Source organism: Hypanus sabinus, chromosome 13, assembly GCF_030144855.1.
Source record: "Hypanus sabinus isolate sHypSab1 chromosome 13, sHypSab1.hap1, whole genome shotgun sequence".
In the NCBI taxonomy this organism is placed as follows: domain Eukaryota; kingdom Metazoa; phylum Chordata; class Chondrichthyes; order Myliobatiformes; family Dasyatidae; genus Hypanus; species Hypanus sabinus.
In genome coordinates, this window is record NC_082718.1 from 31,420,257 (window position 1) to 31,445,209 (window position 24,953).

A 24,953-nucleotide genomic window follows, 5' to 3' on the forward strand; every position below is an offset into this window, starting at 1 on the left:
ACTATGGCCCAGGTGCAGGTCAATGGGACTAGCATGGATTAGATGGGCTGAAGGGCCTGTTTTTGTGCAGTAGTGTTCTATCACTCTGTGGCTCTAAATGAGTTTGTGTTCAGTGTCCATTTAGATATCGGATGGCAGAGGGAAAGAAGCTGTTTCCTGATTGTTGAGTTTGGGCCTTCGTGCTCCTGTAGTTCCTCCCCAATCAGCATACACAAAGCATTGCATCTGTGGAGGGGATAATTCAGACTGAGACTGTTCATCAAGGCTCAGCCTGAAAAGTCAACTGTTTATTCTCCTCCATCGATGCTGCTTGATGTTGCCGAGCACCTCTTTGGTCCATTGCTCTGGATTTCCAGCATCTGCAGTGTCTGTTGTGCTTATGATTTCCTCCTCCCTGTTGGTAGTAATGAAGAGGGCACATCCTGAGCAGTGAGGATGCGAAGTGATGGGTGTCGTCTTCCTGAGGCAGCACCTTTTGAAGACGGTGAGGATGATTGTGGAGCTGGTGGAGTCTGCAATCCTCTGCAGCCTCTTGTGATTTGGAGTCTCCGTTCCAGACAGTGACGCTGGAAATCCAAAGCAACACAGACAAAATTGCTGGAGGAACTCAGCAGGTCAGGCAGCATCTGTGGAAATGAATAAGCAGTTGACATTTTGGCGGGCCGAGACCCTTCATCAGGACTGGAAAGGCAGGGGGAAGGTGCCAGAGTAAAAAAAAATGGTGGGGAGAAGGGAAGGAGGACCAGCTAGAAGGTGATAGGTGAAGCCAGGTTGGTGAGGGAGTGGCGGATGAAATAAGCTGGGAGGAGGTAGATGTAGAAGGCAAAGGGCTGGATAAGTAGGAATTTGATAGGAGAGGAGGGGTATGCTTTCCCCTCTCCATACATATGTAGCAACTTGCAAGTGTTTCTGATGAACAAGGCTGGCATGTGCTGCTGATCCCCAATGGCCCTTGAGGAGGTGTAGGTGAGCCAACACCTTGAACTCTGCAGTCCCTCTGGTGCCATTGGGCAGGGAGTTTCAGGGTTTAAACCCAGTGGTAATGAAGGAGCTGTGATACATGTCAAATCGTTCCATGACCATGATTGTTTGTGGCAAATTTTCCTGCTTTGCCGTTGTCTTCTGGGCAGTGTCTTTACAAGATGTGCGACCGCAGCCACTATCAATACCTTTCAGAGATTGCTTGGCATCAGTGGTCGCTTAACCAGGACTTGTGATATGCACCGGCTGCTCACATGACCATCCACCACCTGTTCCCATGGCTTCACGTGATTCTGATTGGGGGGGGGGGCTACTAAGCAGGAAATACACCTTGCCCAAGGGTGACCTGCAGGCTAAGGGAGGGAAGGGGTGCCTTACACCTCCTTCGGTAGAGACGTATCATAGTGTTGCTAACTGAGGTAGTGATTAGGGTTGTGCAGTTGGTTTAGGTAAGTAGTGGTTGAAGGGAGGTGGCTGATTCTGACACTGACTGCCACCCTGAATTCATTAAGATTTTGCCCGGAGGCTGTTAGAGCCAGTGCAGGAACTACCCGAGCTCTCACTGGGCTTTTCAGTGTTGCCGTTTGTTTTGTGGTGCTGAGGAAATGGAAAATGAGCGGCAATATTTTTGCAAATCAAGTGCTGGATATAGAGCAATGCAAATTTGCTGGTGGCATTCCTGGTCGGGTAGTGTGTAGACAGGACGGGCATTGTGAGCATTTCCCACCGCTGTTTCAGCCACTGATGTTTTATAGTGACTGATTGTTTATATTATTTATTCAGTCACAGGGGGTAACACCAGCTCGTAACACCAGCCTTTCCCGCTCATTCCATTGACTGCACTGGTTTCCTCTAGATGCTTTAATTTGCACACCAACCCCCCCCCCCCCCCCCCCCACATCCCAAAGACATACAGGTTACGTTGGTACGTTTGGGCATTGCTACATTGGAGCCAGAAGCAAGGCACCCCTTACAGGCTACCGCCAGCCCACCTTTGGACAGCGTTGGTTTTTGACGCAAATTATGCATTTTGCTGTATGTTTCGATGTACATATGACGAATAAGTAATCAAAGTTCAAAGTAGTTTTATTATCAAAATACCTATCTCAGCATATAGAACTCTTGAGATTAATTTTCTTGTGAGCATACTCAATAAATTTATAGAATAATGACCATAATTGAAACAATGAAAAACCATCCAATTGGAACGTTCAACTAGTGTGCAAAAGACAAACAGTGCAAATGCAAAAAGAAAGAAAGAATAGATAAATAAGCAATAAAAATTGAGAACATGAGATGAAACATCCTTGAAAGTGAGTCCATTGGTTGTAGGAATATTTTAATGATTGGGCAAGTGAAGTTATCCCCCTTTTGGCTCAAGATCCCTGAACGCCTTTGTGCCCAGTAGGAAGTTCAGAGTCTGGGGTGGAGGAGCAGGGAGGGGTGTGGATAGGAACAGTATTTAAGATGCACCTGGACAGGTATCTGAAGGTATAAGTCACAGAGGGTAGGATTGAAGTTGATATGCATGGTGGTTGGCAGAGATGTGTTGGGCAGAATGGCCTGTGCCTATGCTGTATAACTATAGGCCAGGCTGTGTAAGGAATTGGAGGGGCATTGAGGGGGTACATGACTGATGCAGCCTCTTTGGCCTATTGAGTCCATCCTGACCATCAGCGACCCACTTCCACTAATCCGACATCAATCCTAGTTTATTCTTTCCCCATTCCCTCACACACTCAGAGGGTGGTGGGAGTGTGGAACGATCTGCCAGCAGAAGTGGTGGATGGGGGTTCGATTTCAACTTGGATAAGTGGATGGGAGGGCTATGTTCTGGCTGTGGGTCGATGGGACTCAGCAGAAAAAAAAGTTTGGCACGGATTAGATGGGCTGGAAGGTCTACTTCTGTGCTGCAGTACTGGAAGACTCTATTCTGATCAACCTACTAGTCTGCACATCTTCGGGATGTGGGAGGAAACCGGAGTATTTCCGGTCTGCCCGACAATTGGCATTCACCATTTCTGGTAAAAAAAAATCTTTGCTGTTTATGCTCTCTGTTTGTACAGATTGCCTGCTGCTTTTCAAATCTAACACAGAGCCCCCCTCTGAATACATTTCCTTGACTGTGAAGCCCTTTGGGTCAACGTGGGATGAGTAACGTCCCATCAATTGACTCCACTCGGCTCATTCAGGCTCCCTGTGAAAACGACCTTAATAGGTCACGATGGCGGCCTGTTAGCCTTCTGTTTTTGATGCTCCAATCTCTGACGCTCATGTGAAATTGCAGTTTATCGCTTTGAGACCATTCTTGCTGGAAAAGTTTAATTGACTGACCTCCTCGACATTCAATGCAAGTCAGATCTGAGGTCATCTGCTCACTTGTCTGGGAGGAGTAACAAAAAGGGAGACTTTACTTAGAAAGGAAAGTAGCAGTATTTGCGGAGGAAGAATTGGTGGCAGTGTTTTGGATCTGACCTTTAAGAGGCATTCTGCAGACAGACTACTGACCTCATAACCTAACGCACAAAATGCTGGAGGTACATTTGCCTTCAGAGTCAGGTTCAATGTCACCAGCATATGTCGTGAAATTTGCTGTTTTTGTGGGAGCAGCTATTGCAAAATGTAATAAAAACTGTAAATTACAGTGAGCATATATAGATTTTAAAAGTTCGATTAAATAATTAATGCAAAAAGAGAAGAAGAAAGTAGTGAGGTGGTATTCATGGGTTAAATGTCCATTCAGAAATTGGATGGCAGTGGGAGGAAGAAGCTGTTTCTGAATCATTGAGTGTGCGCCTTCAGGCTCCTCTATCTCTTCCTTAATGGTAGCATTGAAAGCAGGCTTGTCTTGAGTGATGGGGTTCCTTAATGATGGATGCCGACTTTTTGAGGCATCTCTCCTTGAAGGTGTCCTAAGTGCTGGGGAGACGTGTGCCCATGACGGAGCTGACTGAGTTTACAACTTCCTGCTGCTGATTCTGATCCTGTGCAGTGGCCTCCCCATACCAGATGGTGATACAGCCAGTTAGAATGCTCTCCACGGTACATCTGTAGAAATTCGCAGGTGTCTTTGGTGACATGCCAAATCTCCTCAAACTTCTAATGAAATATAACCGCTGTCATCTCTTCCTTGTAATTGCATCAATATGTTGGGCCCAGGATAGATCCTCAGAGATGTTGACACCCAAGAACTTAACATAAATTGCTTTGTGTTGTAAATGCATTTTACGTCAACTTGCACATCTACAGGGTATGTTTTTTTATCTGTATATTATCTTCTGTGCTCTATGTGTGATGTATGTAATGTTCTTCAACTTGGTCCCTGAGGAACGTTGTTTCATTAAGCTATAGACAAGTGTATAGTTGAATGACAATGGACTTGAGCTAAATTTCAACTTTAAAGTAAAAGTTAGTTGGTCAGCTCCAAGAAGTAGAGGTTTGGAAGGCATTTGGCACACAAGCCCTCATCAGTCAGGGCAGTGAGCAGAGCAGTTAGGAAGTTATGAGGCAGTTAATTAAGACGTTGGTGAGGCTGCACTTGGAGTACTACAAACGTTGTATTTAGGCACACTGTTACAGGAGACATTATGAAACTAGAAAGCATGCAGAAAAGGGTGGAACAGTAGTGTAGTTGTTAGCAAAACGCTATTACAGGGCCAATAAGCCAGGTTCAATTGCACCGTTGTCTGTAAGGAGTTAGTACGTTCTCCCTACGACCATATGGGTTTCCTCCCACATTCCAAAGGCATACAGTTTATAATTAGTCACATGGGCTGCAGAGAGTTGTTAGGCTGGAAGGGCCAATTGCCATGCTGTATCTGCAAAGAAATTTAAGAAAAAAGACTTACCAACATATTTCTTGCACTTGGAGGCCTGAGTTACAAGGCGAGGTTGCATAGAGCAGGACTTTATTCCCTGGAATGTAGGAGATCGAGGGGTAACCTGATAGAGATGTACAAGGTCCCGAGGATTGCACACAAGGTATGTAATCTTTTACCTAGGATGAGAGAACTTAAAAACAAAGTTTAAAAAAAAATTATTGTTGAAGTACATATATGTGACCATATACAACCCCGAGATTCATTTTCTTGTGGGCATACTCAGTAAATTCATAAGGAAATAATAACCGTAATAGAATCAATGAAAGATCTCTCCAACTTTGGGCGTTCAACCCGCGTGGAAGAGGGCATGAGTTTAAGACCAGACACCAGGGGCAGGTTTGTCCACACAGTGAAGGGGAAATCATCTCCCACTGATAAATTCTGGAGAGGAGGCAGGGACCAGCTGGAACTGAGGAGAATTGGCACGTTTCCCTCAGCATTGCCAAGTGAGCCAGAATGACAGGGGACAGCTGCTTATGAGAGCGTCTGCATTACAGTGGAGGCTTGTGTCCAGTGGTTTAGCTTAGTGGTTATAATAACAGCTTTCAGCATCTGAGTTTTATAATGCAACTCCGAGAAAAACACCCCAAGGAGCATTATAGACGTGTCATTGCAATATCACTAAAAACTAATTAAAATTGGTAAATTTATTATTATCCCATGTACTGAGATACAGTGAAAAGCTTGTCTTTCACAGCATCCATACAGATTAATTTAATTGCTGAGACTTCCGTTGGTTAGGTTCGGCCACAAATATTGCATCCCAGCTGTCTATGTGGTACGCAAGCCAGGGCAGTACAATGTGGAGGGCAAGCTGTTGCATATGTAGCAGGCTCCCCCTCTCCACACAGCTGATGAACCCAAAAGAACGACTGAGACCGATACAATTTGGCCGCAGCAGCATTGCAGGAGATGCCAATCAATATTGAACTCATCATAGGACAGCTTTAGGGACCCTGGCTCCAGATCTTTCCCTTGGGGTTTACTTCCAAAGCCTTCCCCGTGAGTGGGTGTAGCTGCAGGGCAGCGGAGATTTGAGATCAGACTTTTCCCTCTAGATGAGCTGCCAGCCATGGCTGGTGAGACCCATCTGCTCAAAGAGACTGGTCTTAAGGCACCAGTAACCTGCCTTTACCCCTTCTTCTCTTGTCTCTAGAAAAGGTTCCACAAGGCTTAGTAGCTAAGCTGCACATTAAGGCTAGGAGCTGGACTTGAATGTCAGAGGCTATTTGAGGCATACGTTATTGTGAGTATTTAATAAGTAGTGGGAGCTTATCCCCACTACCTTCCCCCTGCTATAACAACCTTAAGGAACCAGATCAATTTAATACAACAGTGCATTGAGGTAGAACGAGGTAAAACGATAACAGAGCACAGAATAAAGTGTAACAACTACAGAGAAAGTGTAGTGCAGGTAAACAGTGAGGTGCAAGGTAAATTATGAGGTCATAAACACAAAATCCTGCGGATGTTAGATATTCAGTCACACACAAGAAATGTTGGAGGAACTCGGCGGAAATGTTAACTCTTTATTCCTTTCCATAGATGCTGCCTGATCTGCTGAGTTCCTCCAGCTTTTTGTGTGTGTTAGATTATGAGGTCAAGAGCCCTCCTTATTGTACTTGGAAACAGTTCCATGGTCTTGTAACAGTGAGGTAGAAGCTGTCCTTGAGCCTGGTGGGTACAAGCCTTCAGACTTCTGTGTCTTCTGCCTGGTGGGGGAGAGGAGAAGAGAGAAGGTCCGGTTCGTGTGGGATCTTATAAATATGCTGGTTGCTTTACCAAGTCAGTGAGAAGTGAAGACGGAGTCAATAGAGGGGAGGCTGATTTCTGTGATGCGCTGAGTTGTGTCCACAACTCTCTGCAGTTTGTTGTGTTATCTGGACATTGCATTCTTATGGGATCTTCCTGTGCTGTGTTCCCCCTGTTATACTGTGACTGCATTTGAGAAGATGGCCCCCTAGCACTCAGTGCTTTACAGAGGGACCAGTTCCCGCTGTATCCCATGCCTGGTCTGGTAAGTTGTAGGTTGAAATCTATAGGACCACACACAAAATGCTGGAGGAACTCTACACGTCAGACAGCATCTATGGAGAGGGCTGAACAGGCGACATTTTGGGCTGAAACCCTTCGTCAGCCTGATGGTTTGTTCCTGTCCATAGATGCTGCCTGACCTGCAAAGTTCCTCCAGCACTTTGTGTGTGCTGCTCTGGATTTCCAGCATCTGCAGAATCCCTTGTGTTTAGTTTCATGTGAACGTCACCCCAGTCTCCTAAATTCAGACCTACCAAACTGAAACAGAATGTGTCTGTGGTGCTGTATCTTCTAGAGCAAGTGCATACTAATCTGCCCTTCTTTCTAGTCTTCTCCCCCCGCCCCCCCCCCCCCCCAGAAGGTTGTGTGACAAAGCGGATTTAGTTTGTGACGGGTATCAGTTGTTCTGGAACAGGAGCTGTGAGCAAGCACAGGCAAGCAGAGCTTAAATCAGTGCGAGGGAGGGTGTGTGCGTCAGGAAGTGCAGTCATTGCAAAGAGGAAGGCACAGCTGATATTTCACTGTCATACCCTGAATCACCGTCCATCATCGCTGTAACTCCAGGGAGGCTTGGTAAGTGCTTCCTATGGTCCATGTGTTCACATCCATTAAAGTACTGTTGAAGTTAATAAGATTATCAGAGTCCTAGATAGAATGGACAGACGGTATCTATTTCCATAGTCAAAATGAGTAAAACCTGTATTTGAGGGGGGAAGAGTGGCCCTGCTTCTCATCTACATCAGCAGAGTTGATCTTAAGAGGCTTGAGAGCTTCAAGTGCCTTGGAGGGTACATCATCAGTAGCTGTCCTGGCCAAAAACTCGCCAACTCTCAGCATATCACGGGAACCAGCCTCCCCTCCCATGGACTGTGTCTGCACTTGTTGCTGCCTCAGTAGAACAGCCAGCATAATCAAAGCTCATACCCATGCCAGATGTTGTCTCTTCTTCCCTCTCCCACTGGGCAGAAGGTGCAAAAACCCAAAAGCACGTACCAACAGGATTAAGGAACTGCTGTGGTGTCGTAGCGGTTTACAGTGGTGCTATCACTGATCGGGGTTCAATTCCTACCGCTGTCTGTAAGGAATTCTCCCTGTGACTGCGTGGGTTTCCTCTGGGTGCTCGGGTTTCCTCCCACAGTTCAAAGATGTGCTCCTTTAGGGTTAATGCTTTGTGGTCATGCTATGTCGGCGCGGGAAGCCTCTTGTAGGCTGCCCAGCACGATCCTTGCTGATTTGATTTGATGCAAACAATACACTTCACTGTATGTTTCGATGCACAGGTGACAAATACAGCTATTAGAGTAATTCGAGACGGGCAATAAATGTCACTAGCATCTAGATCTCGGGAAAGCATTTTGTCTCCCGTTTGCACATGCAGTTTTTGTTTGCTGACTGGTTGCCTCTGCCTCAGTACACTAGTGAATTGCTCTGAGATTACTGTTGTTGGCTGAATGTGCCAGTGTACATTCGTGTGACACAGTCAGTTAGTTCATTGCTCCCAATAGTTCTTGATCTACATTTATAAATCTCTAACCACTTGTCCTCTGCAAAAATCATTGTATCCAATGACTTGTTCCACAGGCACGTCTCTGGGTCTGAGCTCTGGCGAATCCTTAACATTTATTTATTTATTTAGCAATACCGTGCGGAGTTGGCCCTTCGAGCTGCGTGACACAGCAACCCCCGAAAGCCCGATTTAACCCTAACCTCAATCCCAGGACAAATTACAATTACCACTTGTTCTCCGGATACATCATCATACCCAGTGACGTGTTACTGTATCTGAGCTCTGTCATATCCCTTAAAGTTTGTGCCTTGACTGCGAGAAGCTGAGAGTTTGTGAAAGATGAGAATAGAGGGACGTCAATTTAGAACAGAGTTGAGGAGGAATTTCTTTGGCCAGCCGGTAGTGAATCTGTGGAATTCATCTCCACAGAGAGCTATGGAGGCTGTCATTGGGTAAGTTTAAAATGGAGGTTGATAGGTTCTTGATCAGTCAGGGTGTCAAAGGTCACAGGGAGAAGCATTGAGAGGGATAATAAATAAGCCATGATGAAATGGCGGAGCAGATCCAGTGGGCCAAATGGCCTGATTCTGCTCATGTGTCTTGTGGTTTTATGACCCCCTGCCTTTCCAAAGTGCTTTATACCCAAAAGTTCTTAGGTTATAGTTGTAATGAAGATAGTTTTTTACATTTTTAATTTTTGTTCGCATTACAGTTTGAGGAGAACAATCCCTCAGTCCATGAGCTCCTTCTTAAAAACAGTAATTAAGCCTCTCTTGTGAGAAGCAAGATAAATGTTCACTGGATGAAGTGTTAAACTGGCCTTGATTGAGCTCTCTAGTACACGCGCCTTGGTACTGCTTTGAAGAAGTTAAGGGGAGCTTGATCGCAACAGTGCTAGCCCAATATTTCAAAGTTCAAAGTAAATTTATTATCAAAGCACATAGATGTCACCATGTTCAACCCTGAGATTCATTTTCTTGCAGGCATTCATAGTAGATACAAGGAACTACAACCGAATCAATGAAGAACTACACACTGACAGAACAACCAATGTGCTAAAGAAGACAAACTGTGCACATATTTAAAAGGCTAATAATAAACTAATATTGAAAACTTGAGTTGTAAGCCTTGGAAGTGAGTCCATAGGTTGTGGAAATCAGTTCAGTGTTGACGTGAGTGACGTTATTCACACTGGCTCAATCGATACTACGTAACTAGAACATTGCCTGATGTGAAAGTTTGCTGTGAGAATATTGGCTGTTGTATGTCATACAGGAGCCATTGTGTTCCAGGAGTATTAAAGTGGCTGCTGAATCCCCAAGACTGGAAAAGTCAATACTGTTCTTTCTGTTGTATTAGAGCCTTCAGTCTCCATCGAACTCTGGCTCCCGAGAGTTGCTATGGTAATTGTGATTGAAAGCAACCTCTGGGGCTTCAATTCCAGGCTTTATTTGAATGCGTCTGTTTGCACACACAATGCCTGGCAGTGAAGAAGGAGGCATGTTTAAAAAAAAGTGGCCTCTTAAGGCCTTAATACATGAAGTAATCTCTGGAAGGTGAGGATTCGACACGAGGCAGTTAGAAACCAGCAGGGTGATAGATTACAGATGGATGACGGTTGGAACTGAAAGGATAATCATTTTCCAGGGTTTTCCATTATCAGTCGCAAAGCTGTGGCGTGTCCAAAATGTTATTTTCCCTCAAAGGAAATGAGCTGATCCTGATGGCAAACAGAGCACGGGCAGTTCCAACACTGTGAGTGGAAAGGCTTGTAGCTATGTGTTCAGCCAAAGGGCAGAGTTAATGCAGTCTTAAAAAAAAGATGGAATATATTTAGCCGTTTCATAAAGCTAATGGAATAACCTCAGAATGGACATTGTATTCTGTGGCCTCTCCAACATTCCACAACCAACAAATCCATTAATAGTTTAATGTAATTGGCTTGATATTTCCAGTGCAATATTAGATTTTCTGCTTTTTAAAGTCAAACCCAAGTTTATTGTCATTGGCATGAATACACATGAGCCTAGGTGAAATGAAAAATTTACTTGAGCATTGTCACTGGCACAAAGTGTCAGGTAAGCAGTGTTCAAACATAAAATGTAAATTAAACATTTTTGCAAGAAAGAGCTAGTGCAAACAAAATGTCTATTTTACAGTAAAGTGATTGAAGTGGTCATGGTGTTGCTAAACTGTGGTGATCGAAATCCTTGCAGACCTGTTCCGACCACATGAATCTGAAACTAGTTAGCATGCAGTGAATTGGAGAGCGGTTGAAGTGCTGGGGTGGGCTTCCCCAGTTGTATGTCTTGGTGAGATCACTATACTGCAGATAGATTTCCATTCCTTATTGCTGCAAGGACAAACTTTGGCATTGGGGCAGTCTGAATGGGTTTATTTCATGTTTATTGATCATCTATTTATCCAATATATTAGAATCAGATTTAGTATCACCGGCATATGCGGCCTATTAACTTAGCGGCAGTAGTACAATGATAATGTGGGGGGGGGGGGGGTAAGAGTCAATCACAGTAAATATACATATATGTATATATTAAATAGTAATTTAAAAAGTGCAAAAGCAGAAATAATTAAAAAAAAGTGAGGTAGTGTTCATGGGTTCAATGTCCATTCAGGAATTGGATGGCAGACAGGAAGAAGCTGTTCCTCAATCGCTCAGTGTGTCCCTTCAGATTTCGGTACCTCCTTCCTGATGGTAACAAGAAAAGGGCAGGTTCTGGGTGTTGGGGGTCCTTAATAGTGGACGTCACCTTTTTGAGGCACCGCTCCTCGAAGGTGTCTTGGGTTCTATGGAGGCTGGTACCCATGATGGAGCTAATTTTACAACTTTCTGTAGCTTTTTTTGACCCTGTGGCAGTTGCCCCCCCCCCCCCTCCACTTCACGGTACATCTATAGAACTTCTCAAGTGTGTTAAATGACAACCTGAATCTCGTCAAACTCCTAATGAAATACAGCTGTTGTCTTGCCTACTTTATGTCAACAATCAGGAAATTATCAGCCTCCACTTTAAATATACCCAACGATGGCCTCCATGGCGCTTAGAAAAGTAGAGGGCTATGGTTAAAGCCTAGGTAGTTCTAAGGTAGGGACATGTTCAGCATAGCTTTGAGGGCCGAAGGGCCTGTATTGTGCTGTATGTTTTCACAGTCACCTGTGTCAATGGGTTTCACAGATTCACCACCCTCTGGCTAAACAAATTCCTCCTCATCTCTGTTCTAAAGGGACATCCTTCTATTCTGAGGCTGTGCCCTCTGATCCTAGACTCCCCCATTATAGGAAACATCCTCTCCACATCCACTCTATCTAGTCCTTTATTATTTGGTAGGTTCAGAGATTCACCCCACCCCCATTCTTCTAAACTCCAGTGTGTATAGGCCCAGAAACCTTTCATAGAATCATCTCACGAACCTTCTCTGGACCTTCTCCAATGCCAGCACATCCTCTCTTAGATAAATGGCTGAAAACTGTTCACTAGTCTTATAAAACCTCAGCATCACATCCTTGTTTTTATATTTTTATCTTCTCAAAATTAATGTAAACATTTGCCTTCATTTCATGTATCACTGACTTAGCCTGCAAGTTAACCTTTAGGGAGTCTTGCACTGGGACTCGTCCCTCTCTTTGAGTCCCACTGTGTCTTGTAAAGCTTGCTTCCCTCTGAAGTATATCCAGATTTTTCTCCAAAATAGGTCAAAATATTCTATCGTCTCTGTGGGATCCATGTCTTCAACCACCAAAGTCTTCCTTATTCCAATTTATTATGGTTCCCTATTCAAAGGATTTCCAGCTTTTAACACTTGTGCATTCAGTGGAGAGATTCTGGGAATCTTACTCATTTTCCAGAAATTTTCTAATTTTGGTTTTAAAAAAAAACCCTACTTTTTCCTCAGTTGGAGACCTTTGACTGTGGCTAGCTGCTTGCTTTGTTAGCTGACGTGCGCCTGCAGCTTCCCGTTTGTTCAGCTCCCTCCCCCTCCCCTTGTCTGACACCATCTGCAAACGTCCTTGTGCCTGCAAATGATACCATAATCTCCAGAAATGTGCACCATCTGGTTAGGCAGAGGGGTTCCATCGGAATAAGAATGAGCCTGTGCAAATACTCATTTCGCAGGGCAGGTGTTCACAACTGCCTGGTTCTACTTCAGTAGTTCAAAGTAAGTTTATTATTCAGCTATCATAGGCTACCCTGAGACTCATTTCCTTGCAAGTATTTAAAGAGGAAAAAAATAAAAGAATACAACAGAATCTCAAAAAAAACATAAACACCGTCTGCCAAATGAAGGCAAGCATCCAGGCAGCAGGGTACGTAATGATTAGCAAATCGCTTCTATGGCATGGGTGACTCAGGTTCAGTTCCCATCGCTACCGTTGGAATGTTCTCCCATGTTGGTTTCCTCCGTATGACCGTATAGGTTTCCTCTGAGTGCTCCAGCTTCCTCCCACATTCCACGACACAGGGGGTGGTAGGGATCCTGAAGAAGGGCCTCGGCCAGAAATGTTGACTGTACTCCTTTCCACAGATGCCGCCTGACCTGCTGACTTCCTCCGGCATCTTGTGTGTGTTGCTCTGGATTTCCATCACCTGCAGATTTTCTCCTGTTTGTAGGTTAATTAGTCACATGGGCGTGATTAGGTGGCGTAGGCTCGGTAGACCAGAGGGGGCTTTTTACTGTGCTGTTTAAGAACTGTGCAGGTTTAAAAAAAAAATTCCAGCAACATGGGATGTAGAGTCTGTAGGTCGAGGAATCAGTTCAGTGTAAGGGTTGAGGAGCCTGACGGTTGTCGGGTAATAACTGTTCCAGAACCTGGTGGTGTGGGTCCTGAGTCTCCTGTAACTCCGTCCCTATGGTGGTAGCGAGAGAGAGCGTGTCCCGAATGGTGTGGTCCTTGGTGATGGTTGCAAGCTTCCTGGTGGCAGAACTCCACGTAAGTGTGCTCAGTTACGGGATGGTGGCATGGTCGCGCAGCGCCAGCTGTAAGACCGGGTTTGATCCCTGTTGCTGTCTGTAAGGAGTTTGTACATTCTCCCCGTGGCCGTGTGTTTCCACCAGATGCTCTGGTTTCCTACCCCAGTCCAAAGACTTAACGATAGGGTTAGTAATTTGTGGGCATGTCAGAAACATGGTGACATTTGTGGGCTTCCCCAGCACAATCCTCTCTGCTTTGTTTTGACGCAAACAACATATTTCACTGTATTTGACATGCATGTGACAGCCAAAGCTAATTTAAAATTTTGGTCTTTATGGCGTGAGGACATCACCTGTGATGGACTGGGCTGTGCCCAGCTCTTTCTGTAGTCTGGGAGGTTGGCAAGGTGGTGGTGCCAAGGACTGGTTTAATTTCCCCATCCTGATGCAAACCTTCCCAGGAGGGATTTGCCGAGGTTGATGAGATCGCTGTCTGGTCTGAGTTTACTTTGTGATCAGTCCCAGTGACAGCTGCTCTGCCCAAGACCAGAGGGAACTGCTGGTAGCTCCGGGTACAGCTGAGGCCATGGCGCAAACCAGCACCCGTCCATTGCCTGCGTCCACTCCTCCCACTTCCTCAGGAAAACAGCTAAATAATCATGGACCACTTCCCATCCTGGTCACTCTCCCTTCACACCCTCCTGTTGGCCAGAAGATACATTTTCTCGTGGGCATATGCAACAAATCTATAAAATAGTAACTATAATGAAAGATCAGCCAGAGTGCAGAAGACAACGGACTCTGCAAATGCAAATATAAATAAATAACAAGAACATGAGATAAGTAGACCTTAAAGTGAGATCATTGGTGGTGGGAACACCTCAGTGGATGGGCAAGTGATGGTTGATGGGTAGTAACTATTCCCGAACCTGGTGGTGCGAGTCCTGAGGCTCTTGTACCTTCTACCTGATGGCAGCAGCGAGAAGAGAGTGTGGTCTGGGTGGTGGGCGACGCTGTTTTCCTGTGACAGCGTTTGACTAAATCTCCGAAACTCGTCCTCCCACAGGCAGCTACAAAACAAACACCATGGAACCCATTCAGGAAGACATCAGACACCTGTTTTGTGTGCGCTGCTCTGGATTTCTTTGTTCGTTCTTGTTCGACCCTGCAAATGGCCAAAGTGCTGCACCTGCCCGTTCACCTCCTCCCTCACCTCCACTCAGGGCCCCAAACAGTCCTTCCAGGTGAGGCAACACGTCACCTGCGAATCTGCTGGGGTGTTCCTGCTGCGGCCTCCTCTACATTGGTGAGGCCTGTCGTAAATTAGGGAAACAATTTTACCGAGCACCGCTGCACCATTTACCAAACATCCAGGAAGCCAAGCGTTTTAATTCACATTCCTATTCCCCGTGTCAGCCCATGGCTTCCTCTTGAGCCAGGTTGAAGGAGCAACACCTTATACTCCCTCTGGGTAGCTTCCAACCTGATGGCATGAACATCGATTTCTCCTTCCAGTAAAAAAAATCCCTCCCTCTCCCCTCTTCTATTCCACACTCTGGCCTTTTACTACTTCTCACCTGCCTATCACCTCCCGCTGGCTCCCTTCCTCCTCCCCTTTCTCCTATGGTCCACTCTCCTTTTCTATCAGATTCCTTTCTCTCCAGTCCTTTACCTTTCCCTCTCACCTGGCTTCACCTATCACCTTCCGGCTATCCTCCTTCCCCCCCCCCCCCCCAACCTTTTCAATTCTGGCATCTTCCCCCTTCTCAGTTCTGAAGAAGCGCCTCAGGCAGGCCGAGACGTCAACTGTTTATTCCTCTCTTTTGATGCTGCCTGACCTGCTGAGTTCCTCCAGCATTTTGTGTGGGTTGTTACGTGTTTATTCAGCTCCTCTTTACAACCACTTTCCTGGTCACTTCCCAATTTCTAACGCGAGCAAGGAAATATATTCCGGAGTTCGAGGCTGCACCTGATCATCACCGCATTATGCTGATGGCTCCCACATGGAGGAAGTTTGTTTAAAAAAAACCTTCATTGAAGGAGGTGCTGTGACGGGGAAGAGCCTGTGGCTGAAGAAGCTGGAAGTGGCAGGGAGCAGGCTTCCTTCTTTCACCCTGAGGGCGAGACTTGCCAGTTCCTGTAGATAACGTGGCGCAGGTGTCTGAGTCTGGCTTTGACGCAGGCAGGTCACGGCCTGAGTTTGCTTAGTCGGTTCAGCTCCCTTCCAAATAAGGGTGAAGGTTGAGACGGTGTGTAAATGATTAGCCAGGGTTGGTTTCCAGGCACTAAATGCAGTCTGCCACCTACTGAATAATGTCCTCCTCGGCTCAGCAAACGCCAGGCACGGGCATTGTTGAAACAGCGTGCTGACCCGCGGGGAGGAGGGTCTTGCAGGGGGATTTTATTGGAAGTGAGCGGAATCCTCTGCCGATTGAGTTGCAGTGGGAACCACCTTGCGGGCATTGGGAGTGAGCCCTGAGTTCATGGTAAGTAGGAAGGGGGTTTGATGAGAGCATGATGAGATGCAGTGAACGAGGCACTGGGACTGTGAGGCCGACAGGTTGCAGTGGGGCAATGTGATTACGCTGTTGCACGGCATAGACTCGATAGGTTGAGTGGTCCCCTTTATACCTCAATGGCCTAGGTGACACAATGGGATGAATGCAGTCCAGAATAGACTGACTGGGCTGAGAGTACTAAATCTTTCTGCACACTGGCATAGACTGATTGATTAGGCAGAATCACTGAAATCATTCCGTGGGCTAGAACAGGCTCATTAGGTTGAATGGCCCACGTCATTCTGTGGGCTAGCTTGGACAATGGGCTGAATGGCTATTTTCATTCTAAGGACTGGCATAGAGTCAAAGGGGTGAATGGCCTATGTCATGTGGGCTAGAATAGACTGATTGGGCTGAATGGTCTGATTTGTTGTGTGGGCTGACATAAACGGAATTAATTGGGCTGAATAGCCTGAATTATCCTGTGGATTAGCAAAGGCAGTAGGCAGAAAGACCTGATCTGTGTGCTGGCATAAATTCTTGAAACTTGAAACTTGGGAACTTGAACCTAAATATTGTGACATGGAGCTGCGAGTTCAATTTCCACTGCGGTCGCTGGCAGATTTGAATTTGATGAATTTAACAATCTGCGATTAACAAAATGAACAGTCTCAGTAACAATCCTCAAACCTACTCGATTGTCCTTTAGGAAAGGAAATCAGTGGCACAGTGTGTGAAGCAAACAGACACCCGGTGTCAATCCTTACCTGTACGTTCTCTCTCTCTCTGACTGCACCGGGTGCCCCAGTTTCCTCCTGCATCCTGCAATGTACAGGTTGGATGAGTGGGCTGATGCAAATTGTCCCTGGTTTGTGGGTAGACTCTGGGCGAAGTTGATAGGAATGTGGGGCAAAAAAATGGCACAGTGAGAAAAGCTTGCGTGCATTTACCCTACCTATACCCCTCCTAATTTTGTAAACCTCCAACAAATCTCCCCTTATTCTCCTACGCTCCAGGGAATCAAGTTCTAACCTATTCAGCTTTTACCTATCCTCAGGTCCTGGTGTGGGAGGTGTCTTGCAACATAGGTGTGGAACTTGATGCAATTACTACATTTAAGAGTCAATTAGAAGAACAGATAAATTGGTAAATTAGATTCCTATTCCCACGTGTACTGGGGTATAGTAATATCATATACTGAGCAACAACAAGAAAAACGAGGACATGCTGCCAATCGCTGCCTCCATGTAGCAATTCTCAGCCCAGTTTTCAGCTTCTTCTACAGTCAAGACCTTCCTCACACTCTGATCTGTATCCCACATACCTTCTGTGCAAAAGCCAAAGTCAGAGGGAGTTATTATCCAAGTACCTATACGTCACCATATACGACCCCATCTTGCGGGCATCTACAGGAAAGTAAAGAAATACAACAGAATTTATGAAAAACACTACGTAGACAAAGACGGGCAAACAAGCAATGGGGCGAACCTTTGGATTCCTCCACCTGAGAGCACTGAGGAGACTTGGTCACTGAAGTATATTTGATTTTTTTAGATTTTCTTTTGGATATTTGGAGTATAGAGTCAGTGTAGGAGGGTGGCACTGGTGTATGTTATCAGACATGATCTCTTTGGAGAAGGACTCTGGGACTAAATCGCCTATTCCTGATTTACATTCAGAAATCTGGGTCAAAACAAGGCAGGCCTGATCAATTAAAACACAATTAAATTGCTTATGCCTGTTTAATTATTCAGCATTAATCTTTTCCAGTTAATGCGGTGCCCTTTGAAATTTGATAATGATCTTTTCATTTCTTGCTTCCTCTTGGGTTTTTTTTTGCCGTTGTTGTGAAAAAAAATCACCTCAGGGTGGGAGAAATTGCGGGATTGGGAGGTGGTTTACAAGTTTACAGGCTCGGCCAGATTAGATTGGAGGCGGGAAGCAGTCCTAGGAAAAGTCAGTTTGCCGGAAAGGTGGGACGTGATGTCCCTCTTCCCGATCGGAGAAACCAGACTGGTGCTCAGTTGCTTCAGATAACAACTGGGTGTTAACACAGGGAAGTATGATAAGCCCTGATATCTGAGCATTGATGGCCCCATGTGAATAGAAGACGCTTCACAGAGCAGCTCTTTTTCCCACTTTTTCACTTCCTTTGCAAATAATATTTTTCTTATTCTACATTAATCATCTCCCTCCCTAGAGAGTTCAATTGTACACTGCAACCCAAAACCAGAAACGCCCATTCGCAGTTATACTCAGTCATCGCTTTATTTGATCCAGGAGTGGAACTTGCTGTGGTCTCCTGCTGTCAACCATCCATTTCAAGGTTTGGTGTGTTGTGTGTTCCAAGATGCTATCTGCATGCCACTGCTCTGACGTGTGGTTATTTGAGTTACTGTCACCTTCCTGTCAGCTTGAACCAGTCTGGCTGTTCTCCTCTAACCTCTCTCATTAACAAGGTGTTTTCACTCACTGAACTGCCACTCACTGTATGGTACACACACACAATGCTGGAGTAACTCAGCAGGCTGGGCAGCATTTTGTGTGTGTTGCTTGGATTTCCAGCATCTGCAGATTTTCTCTTGTTTGTTCTCTGTATGCTTTCTTTGTTTTTCATATCATTCTCTATAATCTCTACAGCAGAGGTTCCCAACCTGGGCTCCATGGTCCCCTTGCTTTAATGGCATCGGTTCAAGGCATAAAATAAGGTTGGGCACCCCCTGCTCTAGAGACTGTTGTGTGTGGAAATCCCAGGAGTTCAGCAGATTCTCAAACCACCCTGTCTGGCACCAACTACAATTCCACAGTCGAAGTCACTAAACACGTTTCTTCCCCATTCTGCTCTTTGGTCTGAAGAACGGAACCTCTTTACCACGTTTGCATGCTTTTATGCATTGAGTTGCACCCACAAGATTGCCTGATTAGGTATTTGCATCACGAGCAGGAGAACAGGTGTTGAATAAGGTGGCCACTGAGTGTACATGGGAGGTAGCGATGCTTTGGATAGTTCAAGTACATTTTTAAATGTTTGTGTTCAATTTCTAATCCTGGTTTCCACATCTCTGCTAATTCCACATCCTCTCTCATCCCTGGCTTTAATTGCCTTTCCCTTCTTGAATGCGTCTTCAATTTAGGCTCCAGAAATCCCTCCCCAGATCTCTCATCTCTCTCTGATCCTCCTAACTCTGGGCTTGGAAGCTTCTTCTCCGTTGTCTCTTAGAATTGGAATTGATTAGTTACTGTCACTTGTATCAAGACACAGTGAAAAGCTTGTTATGCATACAGATCAGATCATTACACATTGCATTGAGGTAGAACAAGGTTAAAACAGTAACAGAATGCAAAATAAAGTGTAACAGTTAACAGAGGATGGTTGTTAGGTTCAGAATCCATCTTACTATACTTGAAGTTAGGAGGGTGGTCTTAAACTACAGGGCGGTATTAGCGTGTTGGTGAAAAGGGCTGAGAAATGGCAGATACAGTTTAATCTGGATTAACGTGAGGTGATGCATGTTGGGAGCCTTAATAAGCCCGGGACATATGACTGGAGTTGGAATTAGTTTTATATTGTCATATGTACTGAGATACAGTGAAAAGCTTGTCTTGTTTACTGTTCATACAGATCAGATCATTACACAGTGCATTGAGGTAGAACTCTTTATCTCTTGTATACAAATATAGTTTACGCACTTATGCAATGTAACAAAGAGGATTTCCTGCTTTATCCTAGTTTCATTGTTCTCTGGCAAACTTGCGCCTTGATACAATTTGGTATAGGAATTGGTTTATTTTTGTCACGTGTGCTGAGCTTGCCTTGCATAGTATTTGTACAGACCAGATCATTACACTGTACATTAAGGTAGAACAAGGGAAAATGGTGTAACAGTTACTGAAAGAGTGCAGTGCATATAAACAATAAGGCGTAAGATCATAACGATATAGATTGTGAGGGTAAGAGTCGATCTTATTCAATATTGTTGATATGCAGAAAATGATGCAACGCTCTCGGGCCGCATGGTTCGTGTAACACTATCAGTGTAACTCTTAGCCAGGTACGTGAATGTAAGAAGAAATGGGCGGTGTATGAAGGAAGGGTTAGATTGATCATGTAGTCGATACTCTGGGCTGAAGGGCCTGTATTGTACTATAATGTGCTGTGTTTGTTTACTTATTGATTGACGTATTGAGATACAGCACGGAATAAGCCCTTTCGGCACTTCGAGCTGTGTACCCCCCCCCCCCCCGCCCCAAGCAATCCCCAGATTTAAACCTCACCTAATCAAGGGACGATTTACAATGACCAATTAACCTACCAACCAGACTGGTGCATCTTCGGACTGGGTGAGGAAACCAGAGCGCCTGGAGGAAACTCGCGCAGTTAAGGGAAGAACGTACAAACTCCTTACAGGCAGCGGCAGAAATTGAACCCGGGTCACCTGTACTAACCACAACACTACTGTGCTGTCCCATTATGTTCTAATATGATCTATCATGGTAGTTTCATATATTGCTGCCACAAAACAACAAATTTCACCATGCATGTCAAGTGATAACAAATCTGGTTGCCATATTATTGTAGTAGTTAGCGCAATGCTATTTCAACTCAGGGCTTTCTAGAGCTCTGAGTTCAATTCCAGCACCATTCTGTAAGGAGCCTCTATACGTCTTTCCCGTGGAATGTGTAGATTTTCCCCAGGTGCTTTGGTTTCCTCCCACAGTCCAAAGACGTATCGGGTAGGTTAATTGGTCATTGCAAGTTGTCCTGTGGTTAGGTTAGGGGCAATTGGGTGTATTGGGGGTTGCTGGGTGGCTTAGCTCAGAAAGCCGAAAGGGCCTACTTTATGCAATATTGCAGAATAACATCAAAATAAGATTAAAAAAATAATTGGGATTCTGGGAAAAAATTGTAGAAAAAGTCTTGAAAAGTTTCAAACTACACTCTTCAAAGTACCAGCAGAACTGGACCACAAAGTCTTTGTCTGTTTTTAATATTAGCTAAATGCGTTCAACATGTACATGTGGCTTTGGTTAGGGAGGATGGGGGGAAGCGGGGAATGCTATGTGACAACCAGACTTCTGAATTTTACTTTGTGTATTGGCAGCTTCAGCCTGTCTGCATTCATAAACCTTCGTAAGCACTCAGCCAGTCAGTAACTGACCTGACTGTGATCACCTCCTGTGGGTGCTTCCACGCCCAGCAGTCACAGGGTCCGTTTACAACTCCAGCTTCCAGCAGGGCTGTGTGGCAGCATAGCGGTTAGCGCAATGCTGTACGGTGCCAGCAATCTCCAACTGGGGATTGATTCCCGTCGCAGTGTGTAAGGAGTTTGTATGTTCTTCCCGTGACTGCATGGGCCCCGCCCCCCCACATTCCAAAGACGTACAGGTTAGATTTAGGGTTTCTGACTGCCCCCTTTCTTACCAGTCCTGCAGAAGGGTCTTGGTGTGAAACGTCAATTCTTTATTCATTTCCATAGGTGCTGCTTGACCTGCTGAATTCCTCCAGTATTTAGAGTCACAGAAAAGTACAGCTTAGAAAAGGCCCTTCGGTATATCTGATCCATGCCAAACCATTTAAACAGCCTACTCCCATCCACCTGCGCCATACCCCTCCATACCCCTCCCATCCATGTACCTGTCCTTGAATGTTGAAATCGAGCTCACATGCATCACTTGTGCTGGCAGCTCATCCCACGCTCTCATAAACCTCTGATTAATGAAGTTTCCCCTCATGTTCCCCTTAAACTTCTCACCTTTTACTCTTAAGCCATAACTTCTTGGGTAGTCCCACTCAACCTCAGTGCAAAAAGCCTGCTTGGGTTTACTCTATCTATACTCCTCATAGCTTTGACAACCTCTATCAAATCTCCTCTCAATCCAAGGAGCCAAGTCCTAACCTAACCTATTCAATCTTTCCTTATAACTCAGGTCCTCCAGACCCGGCAATGAGCTTGTAAATTTTCTCTATGCCCTTTCAACCTTATTTTGTGTGTGTTGCTCAGGGTTTCCAGCATCCTGAGAATTTTGTGTGTTAACAACAAACCCTCCCACCCCCACACAGACCTCCAACTCCAGGACAGATTTCCAGGCTTCCAGGCTCCGGCCAGTGGGCTACGGCATCTGGACCTCTAATTGACCTCTTTGTATGTCAGGGTTAGGAAGTTGTGCAAGGACCATCTTTTGAGTGGTGAGGTTTTCGGGTGGATGTTTTGCACACCTGCCTCTCCACAGCACCCACTAGTGGTGGGAAGTGATGGGTTCACGACTGTAGTTCCCTTTTTACTGCTTTACCAGTCACTTTTCCAGTCAAGTTTGCATCTTTTCCATCAAAATCCACCATGAAAGTGGGTGTGCACATCTACACTCACATCATTCTACAGACATACGGTAGGGAGCTTCCTAACAAGATGCATAAACTGCACTGCGGCAGACAGGAAGACTCCACAACAAGTAGTCAACACTGCCCTGCTCATGGACTATTTGTCCCATTCCCATCAGGGAGGAGGCTATGTAGCATCCACACCTCGACTATCAGACTCAGGAACAGTTACTTTCCCCAAGCAGTAAGGCTGATCAACATCTCCACCCACTAACCCATGCCACCAGCCACCACTCCACCATGACTTTTTAATTTCCTGTTAGTCACCTTATGTAGAGACACTCCTGTGCCTAATATCACTTTATGGACATACAATCAATCTATGTGTATGGATTTATATTTATTGTGTTTTTTTAAAATTATTATAATATTCTTTATCTTATTGTGTTTTTGAGCTGCATCCATACAATGTAACAATTATTTTGTTCTTCTTTACACTTGTGTACTGGGAATGGCATTAAATAATCTTGAATTGAATTGCAAGACAATGCAAATCAGAAAAAAATGGACTTCACTGTGACTGAAGCCCACACCAGTCATCTCCCTGTTAGCAATAAGTCCATCTGGAGATCATGGGAGCAGGCCCTTCTGCCCACAATGCCTGTACTTCCCACAATGCCAGATTAAACTAATGCTCTCTGCCCATAGATGATCTGTTCTGTATCCCTCCATCCTGTGTCTGTCTAAGCATGTCCACTGCATCTGCCTCCACCACCAACTATGGAAGTGTGTTCCAGGCACCAACCACTTTGTGTGAATAGTGAAAAAATAGACTTGCCCCGAGCATCTCCTTTAAATTTGCCCCCCCCCCCCCATCTTAAAGCCATGCCATCTGGCATAGCTTTGGAGGCAGTTCTACTCTGGTAGAAGAACAGCTCTTGTTAGGAGTGAGTCACAATTTAAAATAGCAAGTGAGAGAGCAACATCATTGCAGAGTGGAAGCCATTTGAAAAGAATAAGTTTCATCGGGAGCAAGTTTTGTTTGAGCCAATAAAAACAGGGGAGGTGCAAGAGGAGCGACAATTGTTGCAGTGGGTCAGTATTCAAGTCGGAGGTTTTGGCTCAACATCCTTGGGTGAAAACAGCTTGGGCTGTCCTCCATGGGAAAGAAGTTCTGGCTGTCTACCCTATCTATGCCTCTCATAAGTCTATAAGCTCCTATGGAATATTGTCATACGGCCGATCAGAGATCATATGGAATGCCTTGGGGATTAGTTTCCTGACATGCTAGATTTGATCAAATTCACTGCTTGACAGCCAGGTTAATGCTGAATGACAGCGTTTAATAGAAGTTGAAAAGCCGGAGGACATAAAGCTCTGTTAAAGTAATGAGCAGCATAGGACAGAACGTTTCCAGTGGAGTGAAATAAGTGATAAGTTCTTTGCATTCGAAGCATAGAGAGGAGATTCACAAGAACGATCTCGACAGTGAAAGGGTTAATGTATGAGGAGTGTTTGATGGTTCTGAATCTATAACTTGCTGGAGTTTTGAAGATCTCCTTGAAACCTAACTTTGAACAATGAAAGGCTGAGATAGAGTGGATGTGGGGATGTTTCCTGTAGTGAGAGAGTCTAGGCTCAGAGGGCACAGCCTCAGAATAGAAGGGCATCCCCTTAGAGCAGACATGAGGAATATCTTTAGCCAAAACGTGGTGAGTCTGTGGAATTCGTTGTCACAGGTGGCTGTGGGGCCCAAGTCATTGGGTATATTTAAAGCAGAGGTTGATAGGTTCTTGATTAGTCAGGGTTGCATGGAGAAGGCAGGAGAATGGGGTTGAGAAGGATAATAAATCAGCCATGATGGAATCGTGTTTCAGACTTGATGGGCCAAATGGCCTAATTTTGCTCCTGTGCCTTATGGTCTTATGGGGTCTGTTTTCTGGTTTTGTTCATCAGAGAGTGGAAACCCGGCATTGGGACACCGTGTGTCAGACATTGGAAGAGGGACCATGGCCGAACCAGATTATATAGACGATGAAGAATGTGCGGAACTCATCAAGCCCAGAAAGCTGATCAATCCTGTCAAGTCATCGAAAAATCATCAGGAGCTTCACAGAGAGTTAATCATCAACCAGAAACGGTGAGTCAGCCACTTCTTTTTGTCTAAATTATGCTCAAAGCTGTAAGTCCACCTCCATATCTCCTCCTCCTTAGAAGGCTGAGAAAGTCTACCATGTCCCCATCAATCCTCACCAATTTTTACAGATTCAGCACAGAAAGCATCCTATCAGATACTTCACGGCTTGGTACGGCAACTGCTCTACACCTGACCACGAGAAACTGTGGGGCGCTGTGGACACAACTGAGCACATGACAGGAACCTGTGCCCCTCTATAGACTCGGTCTACACTCCTCACTAAAATAGTCGGCATAATCAAAGACTCCACCCACCCCAGGGTTTCTCTCTTCTCCCATCTTCCATCAGGCAGAAGATTCAAAAGGCCGAAAGCATGTACCATCAGGTTCAAGGACAGCTTCTATCCTATAAGTCTACTGAATGGACTTAAAAGGTGAACTCGTGATCTTCTAAACGACCTATTTGTGGTCATTGCATTATAGTTATTTGCTTGTACTCTACTTAACCCTCTGCAGATGCTGAGTTCCTCTGAGATGTATCATTGAATTTGTTTTGCGGCAGCAGTAACGTGCAAAGACAAGTAATTGCTATAAATTACAGAAATAAATAGTGCAAAAGGGAAAGCGAATGGACAGGAGCGAGGCAGTGTCCATGGTCTGTTCAGAAA

General features: G+C 45.1%; 1 protein-coding gene across 2 annotated transcripts in view; it reads left to right on the forward strand.

Moving 5' to 3' along the window:
• The window catches only part of fam107b (family with sequence similarity 107 member B), a 67,677-nt gene that overhangs the window by 34,207 nt on the left and 8,517 nt on the right, over window positions 1–24,953 (forward strand). The window contains exons 1-2 of one of the 2 annotated variants that reach the window (XM_059987417.1): window positions 15,645–15,818; window positions 24,106–24,289. In XM_059987417.1, coding sequence (XP_059843400.1) covers window positions 24,159–24,289 — 131 coding nt within the window. In that variant the 5' untranslated portion in view covers window positions 15,645–15,818; window positions 24,106–24,158. Of the gene's footprint in view, window positions 1–15,644; window positions 15,819–24,105; window positions 24,290–24,953 lie in introns of those variants that run through there. The other variant, XM_059987416.1, reaches the window with a different exon arrangement.